General features: G+C 42.8%; 2 protein-coding genes across 3 annotated transcripts; both read right to left on the bottom strand.

The window, feature by feature from the left end:
- Positions 1 to 228: 228 nt before the first annotated feature.
- On the bottom strand, positions 229 to 5,105 carry LOC119330263 (WD repeat-containing protein GTS1-like). The gene is made up of 9 exons (XM_037603371.1): positions 4,896 to 5,105; positions 4,609 to 4,800; positions 4,179 to 4,386; positions 3,386 to 3,481; positions 2,102 to 2,176; positions 1,697 to 1,807; positions 1,464 to 1,555; positions 1,183 to 1,267; positions 229 to 914 (listed from the first exon to the last, which is right to left on the bottom strand). The coding sequence occupies exons 2-9, from the start codon at positions 4,788 to 4,790 to the stop codon at positions 549 to 551; spliced, it is 1,215 nt and encodes a 404-aa protein (XP_037459268.1). The 5' UTR covers positions 4,791 to 4,800; positions 4,896 to 5,105; the 3' UTR covers positions 229 to 548.
- Positions 5,106 to 15,441: 10,336 nt separating this feature from the next.
- LOC119330467 lies at positions 15,442 to 22,334 on the bottom strand. Of its 2 annotated transcripts, XM_037603571.1 has the most exons (19): positions 21,650 to 22,332; positions 20,573 to 21,487; positions 19,972 to 20,043; positions 19,651 to 19,855; positions 19,458 to 19,569; positions 19,103 to 19,183; positions 18,939 to 19,014; positions 18,789 to 18,848; positions 18,651 to 18,703; positions 18,402 to 18,568; positions 18,065 to 18,272; positions 17,894 to 17,951; positions 17,725 to 17,781; positions 17,356 to 17,601; positions 17,186 to 17,250; positions 16,654 to 16,722; positions 16,477 to 16,570; positions 16,175 to 16,315; positions 15,442 to 16,096 (listed from the first exon to the last, which is right to left on the bottom strand). In XM_037603571.1, the coding sequence occupies exons 1-19, from the start codon at positions 22,190 to 22,192 to the stop codon at positions 16,010 to 16,012; spliced, it is 3,309 nt and encodes a 1,102-aa protein (XP_037459468.1). In that variant the 5' UTR covers positions 22,193 to 22,332; the 3' UTR covers positions 15,442 to 16,009. The 2 variants fall into 2 exon arrangements, with proteins under 2 accessions (XP_037459468.1, XP_037459467.1); XM_037603570.1 differs by having other exon boundaries at positions 20,573 to 22,334.
- Between the last annotated feature and the right edge of the window lie 690 nt (positions 22,335 to 23,024).

Below are 23,024 nucleotides of genomic sequence, written 5' to 3'. Positions count from 1 at the left end.
GATTTGAGTTAATTTCTCCATACAAGAGAAAATAATCTCATAACAATTGTAAACCATGGGCACATTTTCTTTTATACAGCTATAAATAATCTCATACCTACGCCTTTAGCCTAAAAAGTATTTGTTATAAAGACACAATTTTAGTATATGTTTGCAAGTTATGATGTCAAATATCTCAAAAGAAAATCTGAAAATAACAAAATAATCTAGGCATGTGATAGTGTTCAGTTATAATGCAACTATACAAGTGGAAGATTAATAAAGAAAAAAAGGAATGATATCCGATACATAAGAGAGAAGTATAAAAAGTTAATAAGTTAAGACCAAAATATAAAGGAGAAAATTGTAGGGAGGAGGCATCACGACCAACGCACTCCATGCTTCATTTACCAACATAAAAAATTAGTAAAGCCAGGAAACAGCAATAACAGGATCGTATGGTTAATTGGCAAGAAAATCAGGGACCCGCCATTATCGCCTCGATACAAACAAAAACCAAATCTCATATGGATGCGTTAACCGAGAGACCAGACATCAATCTTGGAAGGTCAGTAGGGCTGATGTCGGATTCTCGTTTTCTTGTCGACGACGCGTGACACGAGCGTACTGGAGATCCAGGACTTTTTTGTCGCTGCTACGTCATCGGAACGCCAGCAGCATAGACGGCCATCCTCGCCTCCTGTCCACCCGAAGATACCCTTGTTTTTGCCGAGGCTCTCAAGACTGCTTCCAGCTGGGCATATGGTCCTAATAACTCCTGTGTGGCCTCCTTCCAGGACAGCCTCCGCCGAACCAATCATTCCCGCAGGATCGTTTTTCACAGGGAAGTAACCTAGTGTCCCCTCGCTGGTGCCACCGATAGCCCATAAGCGGTCATCAGGCAGAGAGTAGTGGCAATCGACAAAGTAATCCAACTGTCAACAGAACAAATGTAAGAATTTGAAAGGAAGAATGATCTTCACTTCTTATAATCTCATTTCAACAAAAATGCACCCATGGAAAAACAGTCGAAAACGCAACTCGTCAGGATGTAGAGGCAAAATGGTACTTGCAAGCACGCCTTTTGATGATACAGAAAAAACTAAGAGCAAAGCCACACCCACAGAGATCAGCATATACTTAACTCAATAAAAAGATGGAAGCATAATGTACAAGATAGGTTAAGCAGTCTTGCGTACTCACATGGTCAAGGTTCCATTTATCACTAGCCAGGGAACGAGCATTCTCTATATTCAATTCTCTAGTCCCATCATTCCAGTCCCAAGTGCTGCGATAATTAAATAGCAAACAGAGTAATGTTAAACTTGTGTGCTTGTTAATTAACTGTAAAACAAGTAGGGGATGCATAATATTGGGGGTGAAAACAGAGAAGAATCGGTCGGAAATATTCTCAAAACAGAGGCGAAACGGGTAATGAATAAGTTAACTGAATCTTTTACTAACTTCATGTGGAAAGAAATTACCTTAGTGTTTCAATATGAGTCAAACACCAAAGCTTCTGATATGTGCTTCCATAGAAACCCACCTTGGAAACAGAAGTCTCCACATTCATAACCTATTGAATAGCATCGGAGGGCCATCACCAAAAAGTTGATAGATATAGTGCAATAAATTTAGGTAGTACTCAAGTGACAACATATCGTGCAATTCAACTATTATAAGTATTTAAAGCACAACATAGGAAGAAAACACATACAGATAGCAAATGATCATCCTCATTGATATCACCATCAGTGTCGAAGACGCATATTAAACCATCAATTGCCGCAGAAATGAGTTTACTCTGTTGATTTGGTGCAAATCGAACCTGTCCAACAAAGAGCGGTAAATCAGCACTGAAGACAGCAATCGAGAAACTATAGTGGATAAATATCATGTGGCTGATATGAAGTCGATGCAAAAGTATGAACACTGAAGACAGCGACGTCACTAAACAAGTCAACAAAACAAAGGTACGTGACAGCACTCAAGTAAAAAAAAAAGTATGTGACAGCACTAATTGCCACTATAATTGCTGTAAAAGGATATCCACATACATGGGGTATGCAAGTTAGGCTTGTCTTATTGTAAAACATGTAAAACACTGTAGAACAATGCATACCTGGGTTACATCATCCATGTGGGATTCCTCTAAGCAGGCTACCTGTTTTGAACTTCTCCAGTCCCACAACAGAACCTACAATCAAGCAACTTGAGTGAGACTCAACCTGAATAACCTCATGAAACCTTGTCCTTTTTGCTCTATCAGATGTACATATTTATGAACTAAAAACACAAATTCTGATTGAAAAAGACATTGCTATGGGAAAACATGAACTATCATACAAGGAAATCAGATGTGTAGGATAATTCATAGGCAGCTTGCAGCTCTACCACAGCTGAGGGTAGCAACTCGCTTGAGCATACGTCCTTTGCTTCACCCGAAAGTCTAGCATATCCCACATATAGAGATGAATTGGCACGAAGTTCATAACCTGGCCTAATAAATGTGCACAATCTGAAGTATGTTTTGCAGGTAAGGCTCAACCATCCACCCTCGCTAGTTCAATACTTTGTCCTAACAAAGTTCACATGTTAATCAACACCTGGCCTAAGAAATATAGCTAATGATGATTGAATTGAGATGGTAGCAAATACGTTGTCAGGCATCATGCTGAACCAAGCGAAATAACCATGTTTTTCCTGATTTGGAGTTCGTACGAAGAAGGTACAACGGTCCCACTGTTTTTCTATTACTAGCAGGCCCCACTTAACTGCCAGTGCATCCCACATCTAGTTTCCAAATCACATGTATTGGGCTGCATGTTGAGTGAAGCCAGCCAATACAATGTTGAGCTAATGGGTGCGTGATACTCCCTCTGTAAGTAATATAAGACATCTTTTGACACTGTCATGGACTCTAAAAACGTCTTATAAAAAGTTACAGAGGGAGTAGTTTTCAAGACACAATCCGATATAGCATACAATCAATTTTTGGAAACTCTCATGCTAGGGTCTAAACCATATCCAAGTATTCGGTGGATATCTAGTTCTATCTGAATGCTATCCCAAGGGCTAGTGGCCTGGCTTTGAATTTATTTATTTCAATTATTTTACAATTTGTTTACTATAATTCTTGAAAATAAACGAAAGAGAAATTGAACATAAACTCGACAAAACACGAATTCTTCAGCATACAATATCCGTATACAATGTTTGACATTCAAGCATGACCACCCATACATCACGGATTAAAAGCATACATTGACCATCACAAGTACCAAGGTAGGCAGAAATATTATAAGCAATTAAGCATACATCAACCGTTGCAGGTGCAGAGTGCATATGGATAAACTAAAGCTGTTATAGATATGACTCTATATATGAAAGAACAGTGCTCCTTTACCTTGGAACTAGAACCAGCAGCAAGTAGGTTACCACTTGTTCCACCAAAGGAGAAGCTAAACATTTCGTGCGAGGGGCCAGCATTTAGCAAAGATATCTGGCAGACATTTAGAGAAGAGTGAATGGTTGGATACAGAAAATGCAAGTATATTTTGATTTAGGAATAGCTGAAGCACTAGTTACCTATACAGTACAGTGAATGTAAATACCAGATCAAAACTATGCTAGTGAATCAAGTAGAAGAGATTATGTCCAGTGGCAGCAGGACACGATAAAACAAAACAACAATCGGAACTGGGGTTATTTCTATGTCAATGTGGAAGGAATTCATATTTGGCTAGGATTAGTATATAAATGCAATGGATCTATTCCAAAATTAGTAAGAAAATCACTACTCCATATGTCGTTGTACAGGTTGCGCTCTGCGTCATGTCATCCCATTTTACGGGAAAAGAAATTAATAGTTGTCCAGTGTGAACAGAGCAGAACAGAGAGAAACTCAATGAGATATAATAACTCGTATTCAAACTTAATGATTATGAGCCAACCTCAATCCAAACAAAGCATCCCAAGAATTAACAATTAATTCCTCACGCCTTTATGAGAATACAAATAACTACAATGCAGAAACTGAGAAACATACCGATGAACTGGAACATATATATTAAAGAAGGAACTATGTAGATGTGAATCTGGTACTGACAAAATTTTGCAATCACGCACATTCATGTAATATATTAATGTTCAGCAGCATCAATTTTCAGCAATCAGGACGTAGCAGGGGAAACAAAAACCTGCTTGAAGCTCCTTGTGTCCCAGGCTCTGATGGTTCCATCAGCAGAGCAAGAGCATATCACCTGCGGCGATGACGGGGCTGAAAAGGCAATCTCATGGATGGACCCTGTATGCCCTGTGCATTCCCCCAAATACTGTCCAGTTGCTGGAGCATAGAACTTGAGTGCGTTCGTCGACAGAGACACCGCGAGCGTTGAGATCTCCTGGCTTGTCACAAGAAGATGTACGAAATTAGATGCAAATATATATATCAAGTACTGTAGCATGTGTTTTTATCAGCAGGTTCATTCAGTTATGACCCACGGGAAGGAAAAATTTGGTGGAAGCTAGACTGAAGCTACGCCATTCTCTGTTCTTATCTGAACCGAAGTACTGGGGGAAGAGAATCTGCAGCCAAACCGTACGGGTGGAAAGGGGGAAGCTGCCTACCAAGAAGCAATCTGGAAGACGTAGTCGTCGCCGAAGTTGGTCTGGATGCTGTTCTTGAGGCCAAGCCGCCTCGCCGGTGAGGCCACGCCGCCGGGGACCGGAGAACCGGAGGCCGCGGCCGCGAACGGGCTCAGTTCCGCCTCCACCTCCATGGCCGAATCGCCCCCGTTACCAACCTCCATCGCGCAGGCCCTTGAATCAACACACACCGTCAGAAAGAACAATCAGCATGTATGCCAATGTCCAAAAATCGCACCTTCTCGCCGGAGAGGAGAAAAAGAAATTACCTTTGACTGGCTGGGAGCGGGCGCTTCGGCCGGAGGAGTGTCGGAGGTGAGCACCTGACGCTCGGGCAGCTGGCGGCGGGAGAGGAGAGGGGAGGTCGCGGCAGGGGGGAGGAGGTGCGGCGGCGGCGGCGGCGGCGGCGAGGAAGCCCTAGACGGAGGGAAGGAGGAAAAAGAGAGGCTTGCCCGCGGCCAAGGCCACGCAGGCTCTTCTGTTTTTGGACCAGCCACTTTAGTTATGTCTTTTTTTTCTTCTATTTATAAATTTTAACCTTTTTCCTTTAAATTTTACTCCCTCCGTTCTAAAATAGATGACTCAACTTTGTACTAATTAATTAGTACAAAGTTGGGTCATCTATTTTGGAACGGAGGGAGTACTAGTTAACTAAAAGTTGCCCATGTTTTTTTCTCAAAAAAATTTATGTTCTGACCAAGAAAAATTATTTCCTAAGCCGATCTTGGATTTTGCTTTGTGTTTTCAAGTTCAATCCAGCTTCGAAGTCGAATGCATGCTCGGGAAGGTAGAGTCGACCACCTTCCTCGTAACAACCAACAAAGTCGCCATGTCTCTCGCGTTATGGTGGACTATTAGGGATGTAAATGGCAAATAAGTGGCGTCTGTAATTCCCGTTTAGTTACTTTTAGCTACCTTCATAGTTCATTTTCCTCAAAAAAAACTAAAATTCTGGACTGTTAGATCATTGGTGGATTTAAACGGAATTAAATGGGACCCGGTTGACATCTCTGTGCACTATCTACAGTTTCTCGTAATGGTAAGCATGTACGGGACTCTGTTTTAAGACCACCCACAGTTTCCTGGTAATGGGAAGCATGTAACAATGTAACTATTTTAAGACCATAATGAGAGAGGCATCGGAACTTGTTGATTTCTCATAACAACCAACCATGTGTGATTCCCCTTTGTCGGTTTTCCGGTTGACTCCGCCGCCTACTAGCATAGTGCCTATCAATGTTAATGTTGCACACTTCCATAAATCCCTCGGGCCAGAAAATTGTGGATCTCGGGGTTTGACGAGATTTCTGTAATGTTTGCAATGTTAATGTTAATCTAAAAAGCACAAACACATGGGCGAAAGGCGGGGATACACATACGGGGACACGGGATACCGGATTTTCCAAAAACAACCATTCGGGGATATGGCGAGTATATATAAAATAAAATAAAAATATGCCATGTAATAAGAGTTAAGGAAGAAAACTAAATGAGAAAGAGATCAGAATACTACACATTTGTTGTCTGTTTTATCAAGTCCTAGATTGATTCTCGCCCCCCCCCCCTCCCCATGTCATTGCAAGTTGCCATCTTGCAAAACACATCAAACAGCAAAGAAGAGTAGAAGACATAATTGGAAGACAATACGAAAACATGAAAAAAAGTAAAGAAGTTTGCTTACCCAATTTGCAATGCATTTGGCTCCCAATTGCAATATGGTTTAGCAATCTCGGTTCTCAAACTACCAACCCCAATGTGACACCATATTACAAATACAACCCATGACTAGTTGACAACATCACATAGTCTACTAAGAACATGATAAATAGGAGCTAACAAGGCTCATATGGCCACATAGTCAAACTGTTCAAATGGCAAATAGGCAGTTCAAAAGTACATTACATAATAGCTCAAAATATAAAATGAGAGAATGACTGATGGAGTGATGGTCTCATTCTCTCATGGCTGAAGCCTAAAGGATGAGTGGATGATTGAATGTGTGAAGCGGGCGACTCAAGTGAGAAAATCAATTATTTCCTCCTCCAATTATGGTCCACCAAGTGAAGATCTGCACCTTCAAGCATGCCAACACCCACAAAAGTCTCAACTTCATCTCCCACAATGTCCCACATTTGGCTTGCCCTAGTTCGATATGCTTGAGAATTCCTAGAAAGCAGACGGTGGTTGTTGTGTGTGAACATCAAATCAGAAGCTCGAGCAGGAGTTAGCTTGTTTTTGTAGCAGTATGGATGAAACCATATGTGCTCCAGTTCCTCTCACGGGAAGAGGAAGATTCAGGCTGCCCAAGTACCTTCAATGCTAATGAAAATAATAGCCTTGTGCTTACTCCATGAGTGCCCCACCATTGCTTAGGTTCAAAATCAGCTCTATCTTCAATAGCTGGATTTTCAAAGGCATTCATGAAAAGAGCAAAGCCAACAATTTGTTTCTTGATAGTTTTGAAATCATCTTCATCTAGATAGAACTTCCGAAAGCATTTGTTTCTCATTTATGTAACTTCATGGTCATCATTGGAGCTGATACGGTCAAGGATTTCATATCCAACTTGGACTATAGTACTTATGATATGAAGTAAATAAAATCAACAAGCATCTTCAAGTTGAGAACTTTGAATGACAAACAAGAAACAACAACATCTATGTATCACTTCAGATTATACGTTAGATTTAGTGAGCGAGCCAGGCCTCTTGGTCCAACGGGAAACAAGGATCTCTTTAATAATACCATACAAGATACACTCTTCATGATGCTACTTTCCTTCAAATCGATAGATATGATAGGTATTTTGACCTGTGAACATGAGAACAAATAAAATCAGCATGTTGATGAAAGATGCAAGAAGCCAAGAATCCTTTATCATCTCTATCATGGAATCCCACATTTCATAAATCAAATGGAGACATGGCTTGCCCGTGTCGGGCAACCTTTATCATTGCATAAATAGGGTCGGTGGAAGAAACATTGTGTTCAATTCTATCCCACCACGGATCATTGAGAAAACGCTCCTTCACCCTTTGAGCTTTATTCTAAAAAGCATGAACATGGGGACAGAAAGATAGGGGGTATGTATACAAGGACATGGGATACGTCATTTCCCAACAAAAATATTCAGGGATACGGTGAGTATATATAATATAAAATAAACGAATGTCATGTAATATAGAGTATTTTCGGTGACCAAAAATATGCCATTTAGGGATGCTCTTGTACTTTGCTTCAATCATCAACCCAACAACTTTGCACTTTGAAGCACTGTCGATGACCACTCGAACCACATTCTCAGCTCCAACTTCCTCAATCACTTCCTTTAGCTTCTCAAAGGTATATTAATTACTTTTTATCTAGCAATGAAGACAAGTCAAAAGGTCAACAAGCAATATATGCAACAAATCAAACCAAAAGACAAACTAATTACCTAGGTACTAACATTTTACCTCCCCCTCGATGAAAATTGCCTTTAAGAACATTGGACCACCTTTGTCGCTACCATGAAGTTTAAAATGTGTCGCCTTTGAGCATTATACCAACCATCAGTTGCAATAGTAACTCCTTTGTTTAGCCATGTAGATTTGACGGGTTCTAGCCTCCTATGAATGAGCTTCTTCTCTTAGTCAAAATGAGTTGTCCTTGATGCATTATATCCCAGAGGCACATACCCAGCCCGGTTAATGTTCGAACAAAGGTGATGGCTGCCCTAATGTCGGGATTCCTTGCAAGATTGAATGGAAGCCCTACTATATAAATCCAGCTTCGAGGTCGAATGCTCGGGAAGGTAGAGTCGGCCACCTTCCTCGAAACAACCAACAAAGTCGCCATGTCTCTCGCGTTGTGGTGGACTATTAGGGATGTAAATGCCAAATAACTGACGTCCATAAGTCCCACTCAGTTAGTTTTAGCTAGCTTCATAGTTCATTTTCGTCGAAAAAGTAAATTTTTGGACCATCAGATCATTAGTGGGTTTAAAAGGAATTATTATGGGATCCGCTTGACATCCCTACGGACTATCTACAGTTTCCTCGTAATGGTAAGCATGTATGGGACTCATGTAACTATTTTAAGACCGTCCACAGTTTCCTAGTAATGGGAAACATGTAACAATGTAACTATTTTAAGACCACAATGAGAGAGACATCGCAACTTGGCTTCTCGTAACAACTAACGATATGTGATTCCCCTTCCTCAATTTTCCGGTTGACTCCGCCGCCCACTAACACAGTGCCTATAATTGTTAATGTTGCACTCTTTCATAAATCCCTGGGCTAGGATTTTATGGATTTCGTGGTCTGACGAGATTTCTGTAATGTTTGCAGTGTCAATGTTAAGCCAAAAAGCACAGACACATGGATGAAAGAAGGGGATACACATACGGGGACACGGGATACCGGATTTTCCAAAAACAACCATTCGGGGATACGGCGAGTATATATAAAATAAAATGAAAATATGCCATGTAATAAGACTTAAGAAAGAAAACTAATAAGAAAGAGATCGGAATACTGCCCATTTGTTGTCTGTTTTATCAAGTCCTAGATTGATTCTCGTCCCCCCATGTCATTGCAAGTTGCATCTAGCAAAACACATCAAACAGTAAAGAAGAGTATAAGACATAATCTGAAGATAATACGAAAACATGAAAAATAGTAAAGAAGTTTGCTTGCCCAATTTGCAATGCATTTGGCTCCTAATTGCAATATGGTTTAGAAATCTCAGTTCTCAAACTACCAACCCCAATGTGGCACCATATTACAAATACAAATCATGACTAGTTGACAACATCACATAGTCTACTAAGAACATGATAAATAGGAGCTAATAAGGCTCAGATGGCCACATAGTCAAAATGTTCAAATGACAAATAGGCACAGAATGACTGATGGAGTGATGATCTCATTATCTCATGGCTGAAGACTAAAGGAGTGAATGATTGAATGTGCGAAGATAAGTGAGAAAGTCAGCAAGCAATATATGCAACACAACATGACCAAAAGACAAAACAAGTTACGTAGGTACTAAGAGTTTTCCTCTCCCTTGCTGGCCATAGTCTTTAAGAACATTGGACAACCTTCTGTCACTGCCATGTAGTTTAAAATGGGTCTCCTTTAAGGACCAGACCAACCATCAATCGCAATAGTCACTCCTTTTTCGGCCATGTTGATTTGTCCAGGCATCGCCGGTGGCAGTGACGCGTTCACTGCTAGCTATTGGGCTGAGGCTTTTTTTTGGGCCAGGTCGTGTCCCAAACGTGTCATCTATGTGTCCCGCCATTTTCCTATATTTTTATTTTCTTTTTAAACTAAAGCGTGGGGGATACTGTTGTATTCGCGTACGGCCCCATGTCCATGTATCTCGCCGAATCAGCACGCCAAATCGGCAAATTCTGGCATGCATGGAAAAGGTTCTAGAAATATGAGCATCGGCTTGTGGCAGATTTCTACATTAAAACTCTCCACAATACTATTTTCCTTTTTTTCTTGTTGGAACAAATGCATTATGGGGAGGTAAAGCAATTGTATGCTTAGTTGCACCATGTGCAATGGATTGATTGGATCCTATGTCTTCCTTGCAAAGTTGCTCAAAGGTAGGGTGTGGAATTTTTTCACAGGTTGTTAATATATTTCTTTGTTATCTAAAGAAGATGAGGCCTCGCCCTTGAATAACTGCCTGGGTAAATTCTGTTATGGAAAATGCAATAAAACTTTGTGTTTCCTCCACGGCTACCAGAGGCAGCACCAGCATCACCACCAACATATGTTTCTGGTACAAGCTTCTTCACATAAGCCCACGGAGGTACTTGGGATCTTGAGTTTGCTAGATTGAGGAACATAGAAAACGTCATGTCATGGTTCATGACAAATTCATTATGAAAGAAGCATCATCAGTGACATCTTTGATGAAGAGAAGATGGAATTTTTTTTCCCTTGTTGTTCTTCAGATAACATATATTCTTCAATGCAACATTTAGAGTGTGCACAATGCAAGGAATCCAAAAGATGTCCTTGCACTTTGCTTCAATTATCCACTAAGAACCTTTACAATTTGCAGCATTTTTCAGCGATCACTTGAACCACATTCCCAACTCCAACTTCCAAGTTCCTCAATCACTTCCATTAGCTCCCCAAAGATATATTCCTTACTTTTTGTCTTGCAATGAAAACAAGTCAAAAATTCAAGCAATATAGGCAAAAATAGGACCAAAAGATAAACTAAATCATCTGTTGGGGAACGTAGTAATTTCAAAAAAAATCCTATGCACACGCAAGATCATGGTGATGCATAGCAACGAGAGGGGAGAGTGTTGTCCACGTACCCTCGTAGACCAAAAGCGGAAGCGTTAGCACAACGCGGTTGATGTAGTCGTACGTCTTCACGATCTGACCGATCAAGTACCGAACACACGGCACCTCCGAGTTCAGCACACGTTCAGCCCAATGACGTCCCTCGAACTCCGATCCAGCCGAGTGTTGAGGGAGAGTTTCGTTAGCACGACGGCGTGGTGACGATGTTGATGTTCTACCGACGCAGGGCTTCGCCTAAGCACCGCTACAGTATTATCGAGGTGGACTATGGTGGAGGGGGGCACCGCACATGGCTAAGAGATGAATGATCAATTGTTGTGTCTCTAGGGTGCCCCCTGCCCCCGTATATAAAGGAGCAAGGGGGGAGGCCGGCCGGCCCTTGCTAGGCGCGCCAGGAGGAGGAGTCCTCCTCCTAGTAGGAGTAGGAGTCCTCCTCCTAGTAGGAGTAGGACTCCCCTCTTTTCCTACTCCTACTAGGAGGGGGAAAGGAAGGGGGAGAGGGAGAAGAAAAGGGGGGCGCCGGCCCCCCTCTCCTAGTCCAATTCGGACCAGAGGCGGAGGGGGCGCGCGGCCCACCCTGGCTGCCTCTCTCTCTCTCTCCACTAAGGCCCATAAGGCCCATTACTTCTCCCGGGGGGGTTCCGGTAACCCTCCGGCGCTCCGGTTTTCTCCGAAATCACCCGGAACACTTTCGGTGTCCGAATATAGTCATCCAATATATCAATCTTTATGTCTCGACCATTTCGAGACTCCTCGTCATGTCCGTGATCACATCCGGTACTCCAAACAACCTTCGGTACATCAAAACATATAAACTCATAATAAAACGGTCATCGTAACGTTAAGCGTGCGGACCCTACGGGTTCGAGAACTATGTAGACATGACCGAGACACGTCTCCGGTCAATAACCAATAGCGGAACCTGGATGCTCATATTGGCTCCCACATATTCTACGAAGATCTTTATTGGTCAGACCGCATAACAACGTACGTTGTTCCCTTTGTCATCGGTATGTTACTTGCCCGAGATTCGATCGTCGCTATCTTAATACCTTGTTCAATCTCGTTACCGGCAAGTCTCTTTACTCGTTCCGTAATACATCATCCCGCAACTAACTCATTAGTTGCAATGCTTGCAAGGCTTAAGTGATGTGCATTACCGAGAGGGCCCAGAGATACCTCTCCGACAATCGGAGTGACAAATCCTAATCTCAAAATACGCCAACCCAACATGTACCTTCAGAGACACCTGTAGAGCACCTTTATAATCACCCAGTTACGTTGTGACGTTTGGTAGCACACAAAGTGTTCCTCCGGTAAACGGGAGTTGCATAATCTCATAGTCATAGGAACATGTATAAGTCATGAAGAAAACAATAGCAGCATACTAAACGATCGTGTGCTAAGCTAACGTAATGGATCATGTCAATCACATTATTCTCCTAATGATGTGATCCCGTTAATCAAATGACAACTCATGTCTATGGTTAGGAAACATAACCATCTTCGATTAACGAGCTAGTCAAGTAGAGGCATACTAGTGACACTCTGTTTGTCTATGTATTCACACATGTATTATGTTTCTGGTTAATACAATTCTAGCATGAATAATAAACATTTATCATGATATAAGGAAATAAATAATAACTTTATTATTGCCTCTAGGGCATATTTCCTTCATGATCATACCTCTCTCTTGGTGTCGATTGCATTTAAGAGCATTGGGCCACCTTCTGTCACTGCCGTGAAGTTCAAAATGGGTCGCCTTTAAGGTTCATACCAACCAATAGTTGCAATAGTCACTCATTTGTTCAGCTAGGTATATTTGATGGGTTCTAGGCTCCTCTTAATATGCTTCTTCGCTTTGATCAAGAGCAATTGCCCTTGGTGCATCCTGGAGGCACATACCCACCCAAGCTATTGTTCACAACAAAGGTGATGGTTGCCCTAAAGTTAGGGTTCCTTGCAAGATTAAATGGAAACCCTGTAATATGCACAAACCCACCATACAGTCAGCAACTCAGCAATAGACTAAATTTTACCATGCTTGACAATAAAGGAAAATATTGCTATACAATTACACTCCTGCAGTAAAAAATGTTGTAGCAATATGAGCATCGGCTTGTTGTCAGATATTTAGTATTAAAACTCTCTTCAGTAGTTGTTTGCTTTCTTTTTCTTGTTGGAAGAGATGCATTAAAGGGAGGTAAAGGAATTGTATGCTTGCACCATGTGCAATGAGTTGATGGGCTGCTATGTCTTCCTTGCAAATTTGTTCAAAGGCAGGATGTGGAATTTTGTCACGGGTTGCTATATCTTTCTTTTTTTATCTGAAGACGATGAAGCCTCACTCTTGAATAACTGCCTGGGTAGATTTTGTTACAGAAATTGCAACAAAACTTTGTGTTTCCTCCACGGTTACACGAGGCAGCATCAACAAGAGCACCAACATATGTTTGTGGTACAAGATTCTCCACATAAGCCCACAAAAGATACTCGGGATTACAACACCATGACCAGGCTGCCCGTCACTCTCGCCCATGGAAGATTGGCTACCGATTGTGCCGCTCCCAACTGTCATGCTACCTAACAAGCTAACAACAAGCAGTCAATCACCAATCAAGCATTCGTTGTTCAAGATTGAACAACGGCACAAGCATAAGCATTGATTCAACTATGCAAGCGAGCAGCAACAGCGGCACAAGCATTCAAAGGGCAGCAGGCCAACAAGCAACATCTAGCAGCTTAATGGAAGAAAATTAGAAGAATAAAAGAGGAAGGAGTTGAGGAATGAGGAGAGTTTGTTAGGTTACCTGCGACTGGAAGGAGAGGCTGCTGGTGCTGGGGGTAGGGTCGTCGATCAAGTCTAGGCGTCGCCGGCGACGGCTTTCATCCAGGAGGTGGTGGCGCATTCACTATTGTCTTTGAGGCTGGGTGCATTCCTTATGTGGAGAACATATACGTGTCCTGATGCATCACTATAATTTTCTTAAATAAAAAATCAGATGATATTGTTGAATTCGAGTATCCCGGAATATCCGTTGTATCAGGATGCCAAAACGGCAATTTCTGGTGTGTCCGTGATTTTTAGGTGTTATAATGCTATATATATATATTGTGTTATCAACCCCACTCGAGACAAAGGGAAGGCCTTATTTCATGATGATTGTCTACTAATTGTGATTGCGAATATGGACCACTCATCAGTAGGCATGGTGATTGCGAATATAAGATTAGTGTGAAGAGTTTCTCTTCTGTATGTTTCGTTTGTTGAATATCGTGGCTCATGTTCTATTGTGATTGCAAATATTAACCGAAGGCTCATGTCTCCGAGATCGCATCCACGAGATACTATATGTAACGATGATAATAATAAGTCATGTTATTCTCTCAAAACAATCCTAAACCAATCTATATCTAACCAATGCAGTATGGACCTCCTATACCACACTCAGCGCACAGATTGAAGACACAGCGTGCCTGTTTGGGCCGGCCTGTTTTTAAATTTTGTTTTTTCTTTTTTTTCTTTTTCTGTTGCATTTTTGTTTCTTCTGCTTTAACTAATTTTGGAATTCAAAAAAGTTTCAAAAAAATTAAACAATGATAATTTAGAAAAAAAATTCATAAATCATAAAATGTTTGTGGATTTAAAAAATGTTCGCGATTTTGTAAAAAAACGAAATTTTGAAAACAAATGTTTGCTAATTCAAAAAAAATCATGATTTTTTGAAATTTGTGTATTAAAAAATGTTAATGAAATTTAACAAAATCTCACCAATTCAAAAATTGTGTATGAATAGAAAAATATCCTAAAATTCAAAAACTGTTCGTGACTTACAAAATAGTTTATTCATCCATAAATGTTTGCTGATTCAAAAAGTGATCATGCATTTAAAATAATGTTTGTTAAATCAAAAAATGCATGAATTTCTAAAATCGTTCCACCAATTTCAAAGAAAATGTTCGTCGATTCTAGAAATGTTCGCCGATTTAAGAAAATTGATTAAAAAATGTTTGCAAATAGTATAAATTGTTCAGAATTCAAAAATTATTCTTGATTTTAGAAAATGGTCGAAAATTTGTAGAAATGTTCACAAATTTGAAAAATGTTCATAGTTTCAAATATGTTCACGAGCTAAAAAAAATGTTCATGATTTCAACATTTTTCCTTATTACACAAGGTTGAGAGTGATAGTATATCTCTGTGATGCAGCAAAATGTGGTCATGGCCATTGAAGATTATTTTTTTCCGTTGCAATGCACGGGCCCTTTTGCTAGTAACAATTAAAAATACGAATCTTACAACATAAATTTCATGACACATTTTTTGCTACCTAATAAGGTAAACTGATGGTTAAAGTCATGCATTCTCAAAAATCAAAATATGACCTACATTTTGAAATTGTTTTCTATAGGATTTGGGGCAAAGCAAAAATACATAAATTTCATGCTATTACCACACACATGTAATGCACACAAGGAAGCTAAAGCCATCACATGAGTCAAAAGGTGTTGTTGGTAAAACTTTCATCCATCAGGTAAGGTACAAACAAGCAACCAATTTATCCAACCCCCACATCTCTCCTCATTTCTCATCAAAATTCAACAACCAGACCAACGAAACCAACTCTCTTTCTTACAAACGCGCCACCCTACCAATGAACAGATCAAAATTTCAACCACCGCAACCCAACAGACAACATCTCGCCTCAAAATTCTGCAGTTCCTGAGACGGCCAGGCATTTACATGGAAAGACAGCAACGCTTGCTTCTCGGCATGGCGGCTCAGCTCAACGCGCTACTAAAAGTACAAAACGAAAAACAAAAGCTGGCAGAGAAGCACTGATTTCCCCTGTTCCAGCATCTCCACATCTATCTTCACCACAGGATCAAACATTTCTGGTATCTTTCTTCTATCCTCCCCTCTTTTAGATTTGCAGTAACTATCATCTTTTCGCCATGCTTCATCATCTTATTATGTACAGTTACCAGCAGAGCCTCAAATGACAAACATGTCTGATGAGCATATCTCCATTAAGCAGCAAAGGGCGGCTTCGACATCCATGCTAAGATTCAGGCAATGGAACGGCCTTGTACAGGTTCAAGGTTCCATGGAATACGGTGAGGTGTCCCCCGTTAAGATAAGCTTCCATCTGCACAACCAGTCAGTTCGCTTAGATTTACTCTCTCCATCATCTCAACACAACAAAATAGCAGACAGCAAAACAAACCTCATCCTGAGGGATTTTAGAGAAGCCAAACTTCTTCATCCAGATGGCTTCAGCTTCATGGGCGGCCGGAAGCATGAAGTGCTTCACCTTCAGCGAAACTAGCAGCCTTTCGATGCATGAGAACAACACTTGGAAGTAGCCCTGTTTGTATCAGCACCAAATAAAAATCATTAGAAAATAAGAAGGATATGGAATCAATAAAACATACGTAGATGTGAATAGAACGCAGAGGTTAACTCTTTAGAACTGCATTTTTTTGACTGCATGGATGATATAATGCTAAGCAGCAACTGTAAACTCACCAGTCCTTGAAGATCCATACTTGTAGCAACCAGTGGCAGTTCGGCCACGTCACCTCCCATGACACGCAAAAGTGCTGCCGACACGACAGTAGAACTGCGATAGGCAAGCAGAATTCAGTAACACTTGATGCAAAAGTATGGCCAATTTTTTGTTTCAAATGATAAAAAAATTCTTACCCTACAGTTAAGACCGCACAGTACATTCCACTGTAATCTTGGCCTGGCATTCCTTCTTTAGGTCTCCTCCTGGTAGAAAAGAGAAATCCCATTTAACACAGTTCTACTCTAGGCACTGAACAAAATACCGGTAATTGCCTTTGGCTCCTAGGTGCATATGCACCCATTGTCGAAATCCAAATTCCGAGAAGTTAAAAAATTCGAAACAAAAATCCCGCGTGTATATCCGGACATTTTATGTGCGTTCACAAGGTTTCAGTGAAAAACGACGTTTTTTGTGGCTTGTGTAAAAAAGATAAAGAAATGCCTCGTGAATAGTTAGAATGAAGCATCAGAAATTGTCTTTTTTACACAAGCCACAAAAAACGTCGTTTTTCACCGAAACCTTGTGAACGCACATAAAATGTCCGGATATACACGCGGGATTTTTGTTTCGAATTTTTCAACTTCTAGGAATTTGGATTTCGACAATGGGTGCATATGCACCTAGGAGCCAAAACGCCACTCTCGGGAAACGGTTATCTTCTCTTACCCGTGGACCATCTCAGGAATTAGATCCCTACCAGTATGGGCTTCGATGATTGGATCAAAAGATTGCTGCAAGGAGAAAACAACCAGACAAGTGAACCAGTCAGTATAAAATAGTGAGGTAAGAGGCGGAACAAAATGCAGCATACAAGATTAAAAAAATGCAGCGCATACATGAATAACTGGGACAGCAGAAGAAAGCAATGAGTTGCCATCTTCAGTGGCACTTCTACCAGCAACCAATTGCCATCTGATCTCTGTATTGGTGTCCATGATCAAACCTTTTGACTCGTGCTTCTTCCTTATGATATCAAGGTCTGACTCCGACAAAGGCTGAGCTCCTTCAGAAATCATCTTGTCCAAAGAGGAGCGTATCTCAGAGCAACTATCACAACAGAACCACTCCCCTTCTGGTAATTCCTGCAGAGCATAAACAAGCTAACTGTGTTATCTTCCACCAAAGATGTCAGCACTGTTCGTTTCATGCGAATATATCATGCACATAAAAACTTAAATGTGGAGATGAAGTTTTTAAGTGCTAACCTTCAGGTCGACCTGCCATTCGCTCCTCAAACATCCTACATGGTATTCTTTCTCGCACTGAACAGCACAGAAAAAAGATGGAAGAAAAATGTGTCTTAATATCAGGATCATAAGTTGAATTTAAGCAGTAACGATCAAGATGCAATTTCTAGAAATGCAGAAGGCATACTTGATCACAGAGTATCACAGTGCGCTCATCAAATACTGAATTGTTAAAATCCTTTTTCCTGCACCAAGAAGATTTGCCGGAAAGATTATTACAAGAATACAAAGTAGTCAAAAAAATAAGGGAAGGAAGTGACAGCATAGCTAGCAACATTTTAGGACAAATAGTACTCACTTGCATAAGGCGCATCCTCCAAGGTCATCACAGATTGGGACGATTCTAATAGCCCTCTTCAAAATCTGCTCAATGGAATCGACTCCGGCCTGCCTCCCAGCAGCCTTGGCATTCTTATTTGCTGCTAAAGCCTTTTCTTTCTGAACGAGGATGGTGCAGTTATCACAAAACCACTCCTCCAAGGGAACTCCAGGCAGCCCAACGCAAGCTACAGATTGTAAGTAAGCAGATCCATATTAGATTGGTTGAGTTGATAATTTATGAGGGAATAACTGAAAAATATCACTCTTAGCGCATTATTGACCGTTAGTTTTAGGAAGATGGAGGAAGGCTCTACCTGGGTGAAATGACCTTGGACACATTTTGCAAGGGAAAATATCCCCTCCTAGACCACATTCTCTGCACAGATCATCAGTTTCACGTTCCGACAATTGCATGTCTTTTGATATTCTCATCGACAGCTCATGCAGGGATACCCCATTTGACGTATAGATGTTGTCATACCTGATAGCAATGTGATAAATAAGAGCAAGCAGACAAGTGCAGGTTGGTATAATAAGCTAAAAAGAGGATGCAGCCGACTTACGGTTTGCGTCTTGATCCCTCACCCGCATGAGCTTCGAACGCTGAGGGGCTGACCTGGATATTCCTCATAAAAGGTCAATTCACAGGGAAAAAAATGAATACGCAGTAAAAAATAGCTTTGACGAGAAAGGGGCCGCACCACTTTGTTGCAATGGTTACAGTAGATTCTTTGATCCTTGATGTATCCATCGATTATTTTCTACACGGTGCAAGTGCAAATTATCAACAACAACAAAAAACACAGGGTGTGGTTAAAGAAAATAAGGAAATAATAGATCTTGCTCCAAACCTGCCCATCAACATAGTAGGTTACTTCAGTACCGTCAAGCAAAACCTTGAATACCAGTTTGTGTAGCCCCGTATCCCTGAAAATTTGTCAAGCAGGGACCAGTGAGTTAAGTGCTCAATAGTGAGAAACTAGAAGGGATAACTAACAGAACTAGAAGTACCGACTTTGTTGTTACTTTTCCGGTACTTGCGCCTTTGCTTGCCGACATCCTCTTCAACAAAGATTCCTTGGAACTTGGAGTCAGACTATGGCACCCCAAAACAAAACATGGAAAGGAATGTCATTTGTAAATAAAACATAAGTTCGAAATAGAAGTCAAAAGTATTGTCAGATAGCGATACAGACAACTTATTTTCTTATAACAACAGCAGGGTGTAAAGTAATAGCTCCTGAACAAATTATGCAGCCATTACAGTTTATTTCCTTATGATAGAACAGTGTAAATAATAGCTCTTGGTCTCTAGTTAATTAGACATAAGAGCACATCTAGCACATTATTATGCTTATTAAATTGCACACCTGGAACTGCTCTTGCTGTATGCCAACGGAGAAGTAGGATCTTGAGGTTGGTTCGACTCTGGGCAACACTGATGGCACAGAAACTGTTCTTCCGTTTGTGAAGGTAGCTCACCTGCAACATTAGGAGACATAAGCAAAGGCACCAAAGGAAACTACTACAACTCCCTGAATTACATAAGCATGAAAGTCTCACAGTTGCAGTTCAGACAATTCGTGCGGGTCCTTGTAAGCATGGGATCAATGCAGGACTGGATTGTTTTATCTAGAGAATCCAAAGGAGAACTTTCACAGGCACGCAGCACATCCCGCAAACTATTACCATTTGCTAAGTAGATGTACTCTGCAGGGTGTTTTTTGCTGCTTCCAGCATGTAGTTCAAAGAAATATGTAGTAATAGCCTGTAAAATTCAGAAGGAGAACAGCATTACGTAAACATTTTTGTGTCCTGCAACGGCTTACAGATACAGTAGTTAGCACTAACCTATTTTTCCTTTTGAAGGGAAGAAATACTAACCTTGGAGCCATCACACTTAACACAAAAGCAACGTATATTGCAACCTGCAATCACACCTTTAAGCACAGGCTTCTGCAACTTGCAAACAACATTCATATTAATTGTACTGCATTAAAATTTCATGCTCTAAAAAAGAGAGATAATATTTATATATTACACAAGGCATCTTGAGCAGCAAGATATGGGATTCATTGCTACTTCATCATAATATAACAAGGCATAGCTACAAATGTTGCATTGAAAACTGAGGCAAATAGGATGAGACTGTTGGTCTCCAACAAGTTATCACACATTTAATTGTAATTAGTACCTGGAAGTTCTCAAATAACAGAAAGTATCATCAAAGCTACTGGCATTCTGTCACAGATGGATTCACTATTGTCAAGGTCTAGCAAATGACTTAAGACGGCAAAAGCAAACACATGCATGTATTGGCTGAACAGAAAAACTTTCTGAATACTGATTACTCGGCTAACCTAATATATCATGAAGCTTAATAAAATACAGTTGCGGTGATAGGCTCGTGCAATCCTCAAATAGAGTAAAGTGGTGCTGACAGACAAGAAACTGTTGATAAAACTTATGACTGATTGTCTCATACCTTGCTATTAGGGATGATGTACATAACCGGCATTCCCTCGAGCAGTCCTGTGCTGAGCAAATCTCTGGTGTTGCCTGGGTGCTTTGAGAGGCAGGCAACTTTCTTGGACATCTTCATCTCCATCTTGGTCACCGATGGAGGGGTCTCTGGTGTGCTTTCAACGGGCTCTTCAGGCACAACCGGGCTGCTGGCAGGAGGCACCTCCACCTTTGGCTTGAGCAGTGACCTTGTGAACCTCCTCCCTGGTGTTGCAGACAAATCAAGCGAGACATCTCCTATAATTTCACTGGCTGCGGTCTCTCTGTCCAGTCCAAGCAGCGACCGTGTGAAGCGTCTTTTAGGCTTGACGGTCTTGGCAGTGGAAACTGGTGTGGCGGCATCCTCAGCATCCATGGCAATGGAAGCAGGCATGGTGGCATCCTCGGCGGCCATAGGAGTATCAGCCAACACACTGTCCAGTACACTGTGTCCACTTGATCCAGCAGTGAACTCAAGCAAAGCCAAAGGTGCGTCCAATTCCATGCTAGCACCCTCTTCAGCGTCTGGCATTGCATGTGCAGCAGCAGTGCTGGGCTCGACTCCCGTGTCCTGTGTTGCCGCCTCGCCGGCAGATTCAGCCTCTGTTACAGGAGCAGGATGCGCAACCATTTGGTGCTGAGGGGGGACGGCAGCATTGGACCCATCCCCCTCCTCTTCCTTCTTCTTCTTCTCCATGGGCGCCGGGAATGCGCAGGGGCCCATGAGGTCTGTGTCGCCTTGAGCATTGAGCTGCGCCTCGGCGTCCACCATGACGATGTCGTCAGAGTGGCTGGCCTTGGGTGACGCCTCGGCGGCAGCATCTTGGTTGGCCACCGGCAGCATCTCGGCAGCCAAGGGCGGCGCCTCGGGAGCGTTGTGGCTGACCTCGGGCAGCATCTCGGCAGCCAAGGGCGGCGCCTCGGGAGCGTTGTGGCTGACTTCAGGCAGCACCTCGGCAGCCAAGGACTGCGCCTCTGTAGTGTTGTGGCTGACATCGGGCAGCACCTCAGCAGCCAAGGGCGGCATCTCGGCAGCGTTGTGGCTAACTTCGGGCAACACCTCGGAAGCGTTGTGGCTGACCTTGGGCAGCAGCTCTGCATCCAAGGGCTGCGCCAGGGGAGCATCTTGGCTGGCTGCCTCGCGCGGCGCCGGGGCAGCATCTTGGGTGGCTACGAGGGCGTCCAAGGGTAACCCATCGGCGGCGTGGTGAGTGGCAGCGAAAAGCGGCAGCACCTCCGCATCGACGGCCGAAGCTACCTGGGGCGGCAGGAGGGCAGCATCGAGGGGGGCGGCGTGGTGGGGGGCGGGCTTGGGCGCCTCGGCGTCGAGGGGCGGGGTGGGCGGGGAGACCAGATCCGGGGGCGGGGTGGGCGGGGGGTCGGATCTGGCGGCGGCCTTCCTCCGCTTGGCGGGCGAGGAGGGGAGGGAGGGGGAGGCGAGGAGGGAGCGGCCGGAGCGGGTGCGGCCGGGGGAGGCGGTGATCTCCGAGAGGGACTGCAGCGCGAAGGCCAGCTCGCGCTTCATGGCCCGCGGCGCCGCCGGGGACGACGCGCCCCCGCCACCACCTCCTCCGTCGCCGCCGCCGGTGGAGGCGGCGGTCATGGGGGTGCCGATCGGCGGCCGGGGATGGATGGATGGATGGATCGGCTAGGGTTTGGATGGATGGATCGAGATGGAGGAGACGGAGCGAGGGAGATGGAGGAAGGAGAGGAGACGTTTGTTTATTCTTTTTCCTCTGCTCTTTCCAAATGACCAAAATGCCCCTCCCTTCCTTCCTTCCTTCATGCCCAAAGTCTCCATCTTTATCCTAATCTTCCCATCAATGCCATGCAATTTTTCCTTTGTGTTTCCTACCACAATTGCTCCTCACCTTTTCAAAAGGATACGCATGACCTAGTTTTTGTGCTATGTTATATGGTTGGTATGGCATTGTCCTTATTCTTTGTTTTTTCGGTCTGTATCTGGCCGAGAACACGGCCGGGTGGGAGAAAACGTGTGCGTGACCCTTTTCGGCGTCGGTGGGGCGCGTGGGTCGTAAATGTGCCAACTCGGCTCAGAGGTGCCGCCGCTGTCGTGTCTATCTTGCTTCCGTCTCCGCGCGGTCTGTGTCGTGTCTGCCAGCTCAATGGAACTTTGTCTCTACGCGGTATCTATCGTGCCTACCAGCTCAGTGGGACTTTGTCTCTGCACGGCCCGTGACGTCTCGGGTTCGACTTCTGGATCTTTTTATTTTTGCGTTTTGCACTTTTGTATTCTGAAAAAAAATACAAAGTTGAAAGAACAAACACTCGGACTAGAGACCTCTCTCGAAAAATCGAGAAGGTGATTAGGTTGCTACCAACACGCTAGAACCAACTCCCGTGAAATTACTTAGATCCTGCCGACTTTACTCGATCTGGGCCCGATCGGCGGCTGGATCGGGCAGGCCCAATCC

Source organism: Triticum dicoccoides, chromosome 7A (assembly GCF_002162155.2).
Source record: "Triticum dicoccoides isolate Atlit2015 ecotype Zavitan chromosome 7A, WEW_v2.0, whole genome shotgun sequence".
Taxonomy (NCBI): Eukaryota; Viridiplantae; Streptophyta; class Magnoliopsida; order Poales; family Poaceae; genus Triticum; species Triticum dicoccoides.
Note: the sequence above shows the minus strand (reverse complement) of the source record. Positions and strands in the feature narration are given on the sequence as shown.

Coding starts and splice junctions, on each gene's coding strand:
- LOC119330467 (XM_037603570.1), bottom strand. CDS start 22,192: ATGACCGCCGCCTCCACCGGCGGCGGCGACGGAGGAGGTGGTGGCGGG. Junction 19,184..19,457: donor TACAGCAAGAGCAGTTCCAG/GTGTGCAATTTA, acceptor GGGGTGCCATAG/TCTGACTCCAAGTTCCAAGG. Junction 19,015..19,102: donor ACCGGAAAAGTAACAACAAA/GTCGGTACTTCT, acceptor ACAAATTTTCAG/GGATACGGGGCTACACAAAC.
- LOC119330263 (XM_037603371.1), bottom strand. CDS start 4,790: ATGGAGGTTGGTAACGGGGGCGATTCGGCCATGGAGGTGGAGGCGGAA. Junction 3,482..4,178: donor ACACAAGGAGCTTCAAGCAG/GTTTTTGTTTCC, acceptor AATGTCTGCCAG/ATATCTTTGCTAAATGCTGG. Junction 1,268..1,463: donor ACTCATATTGAAACACTAAG/GTAATTTCTTTC, acceptor TAATTATCGCAG/CACTTGGGACTGGAATGATG.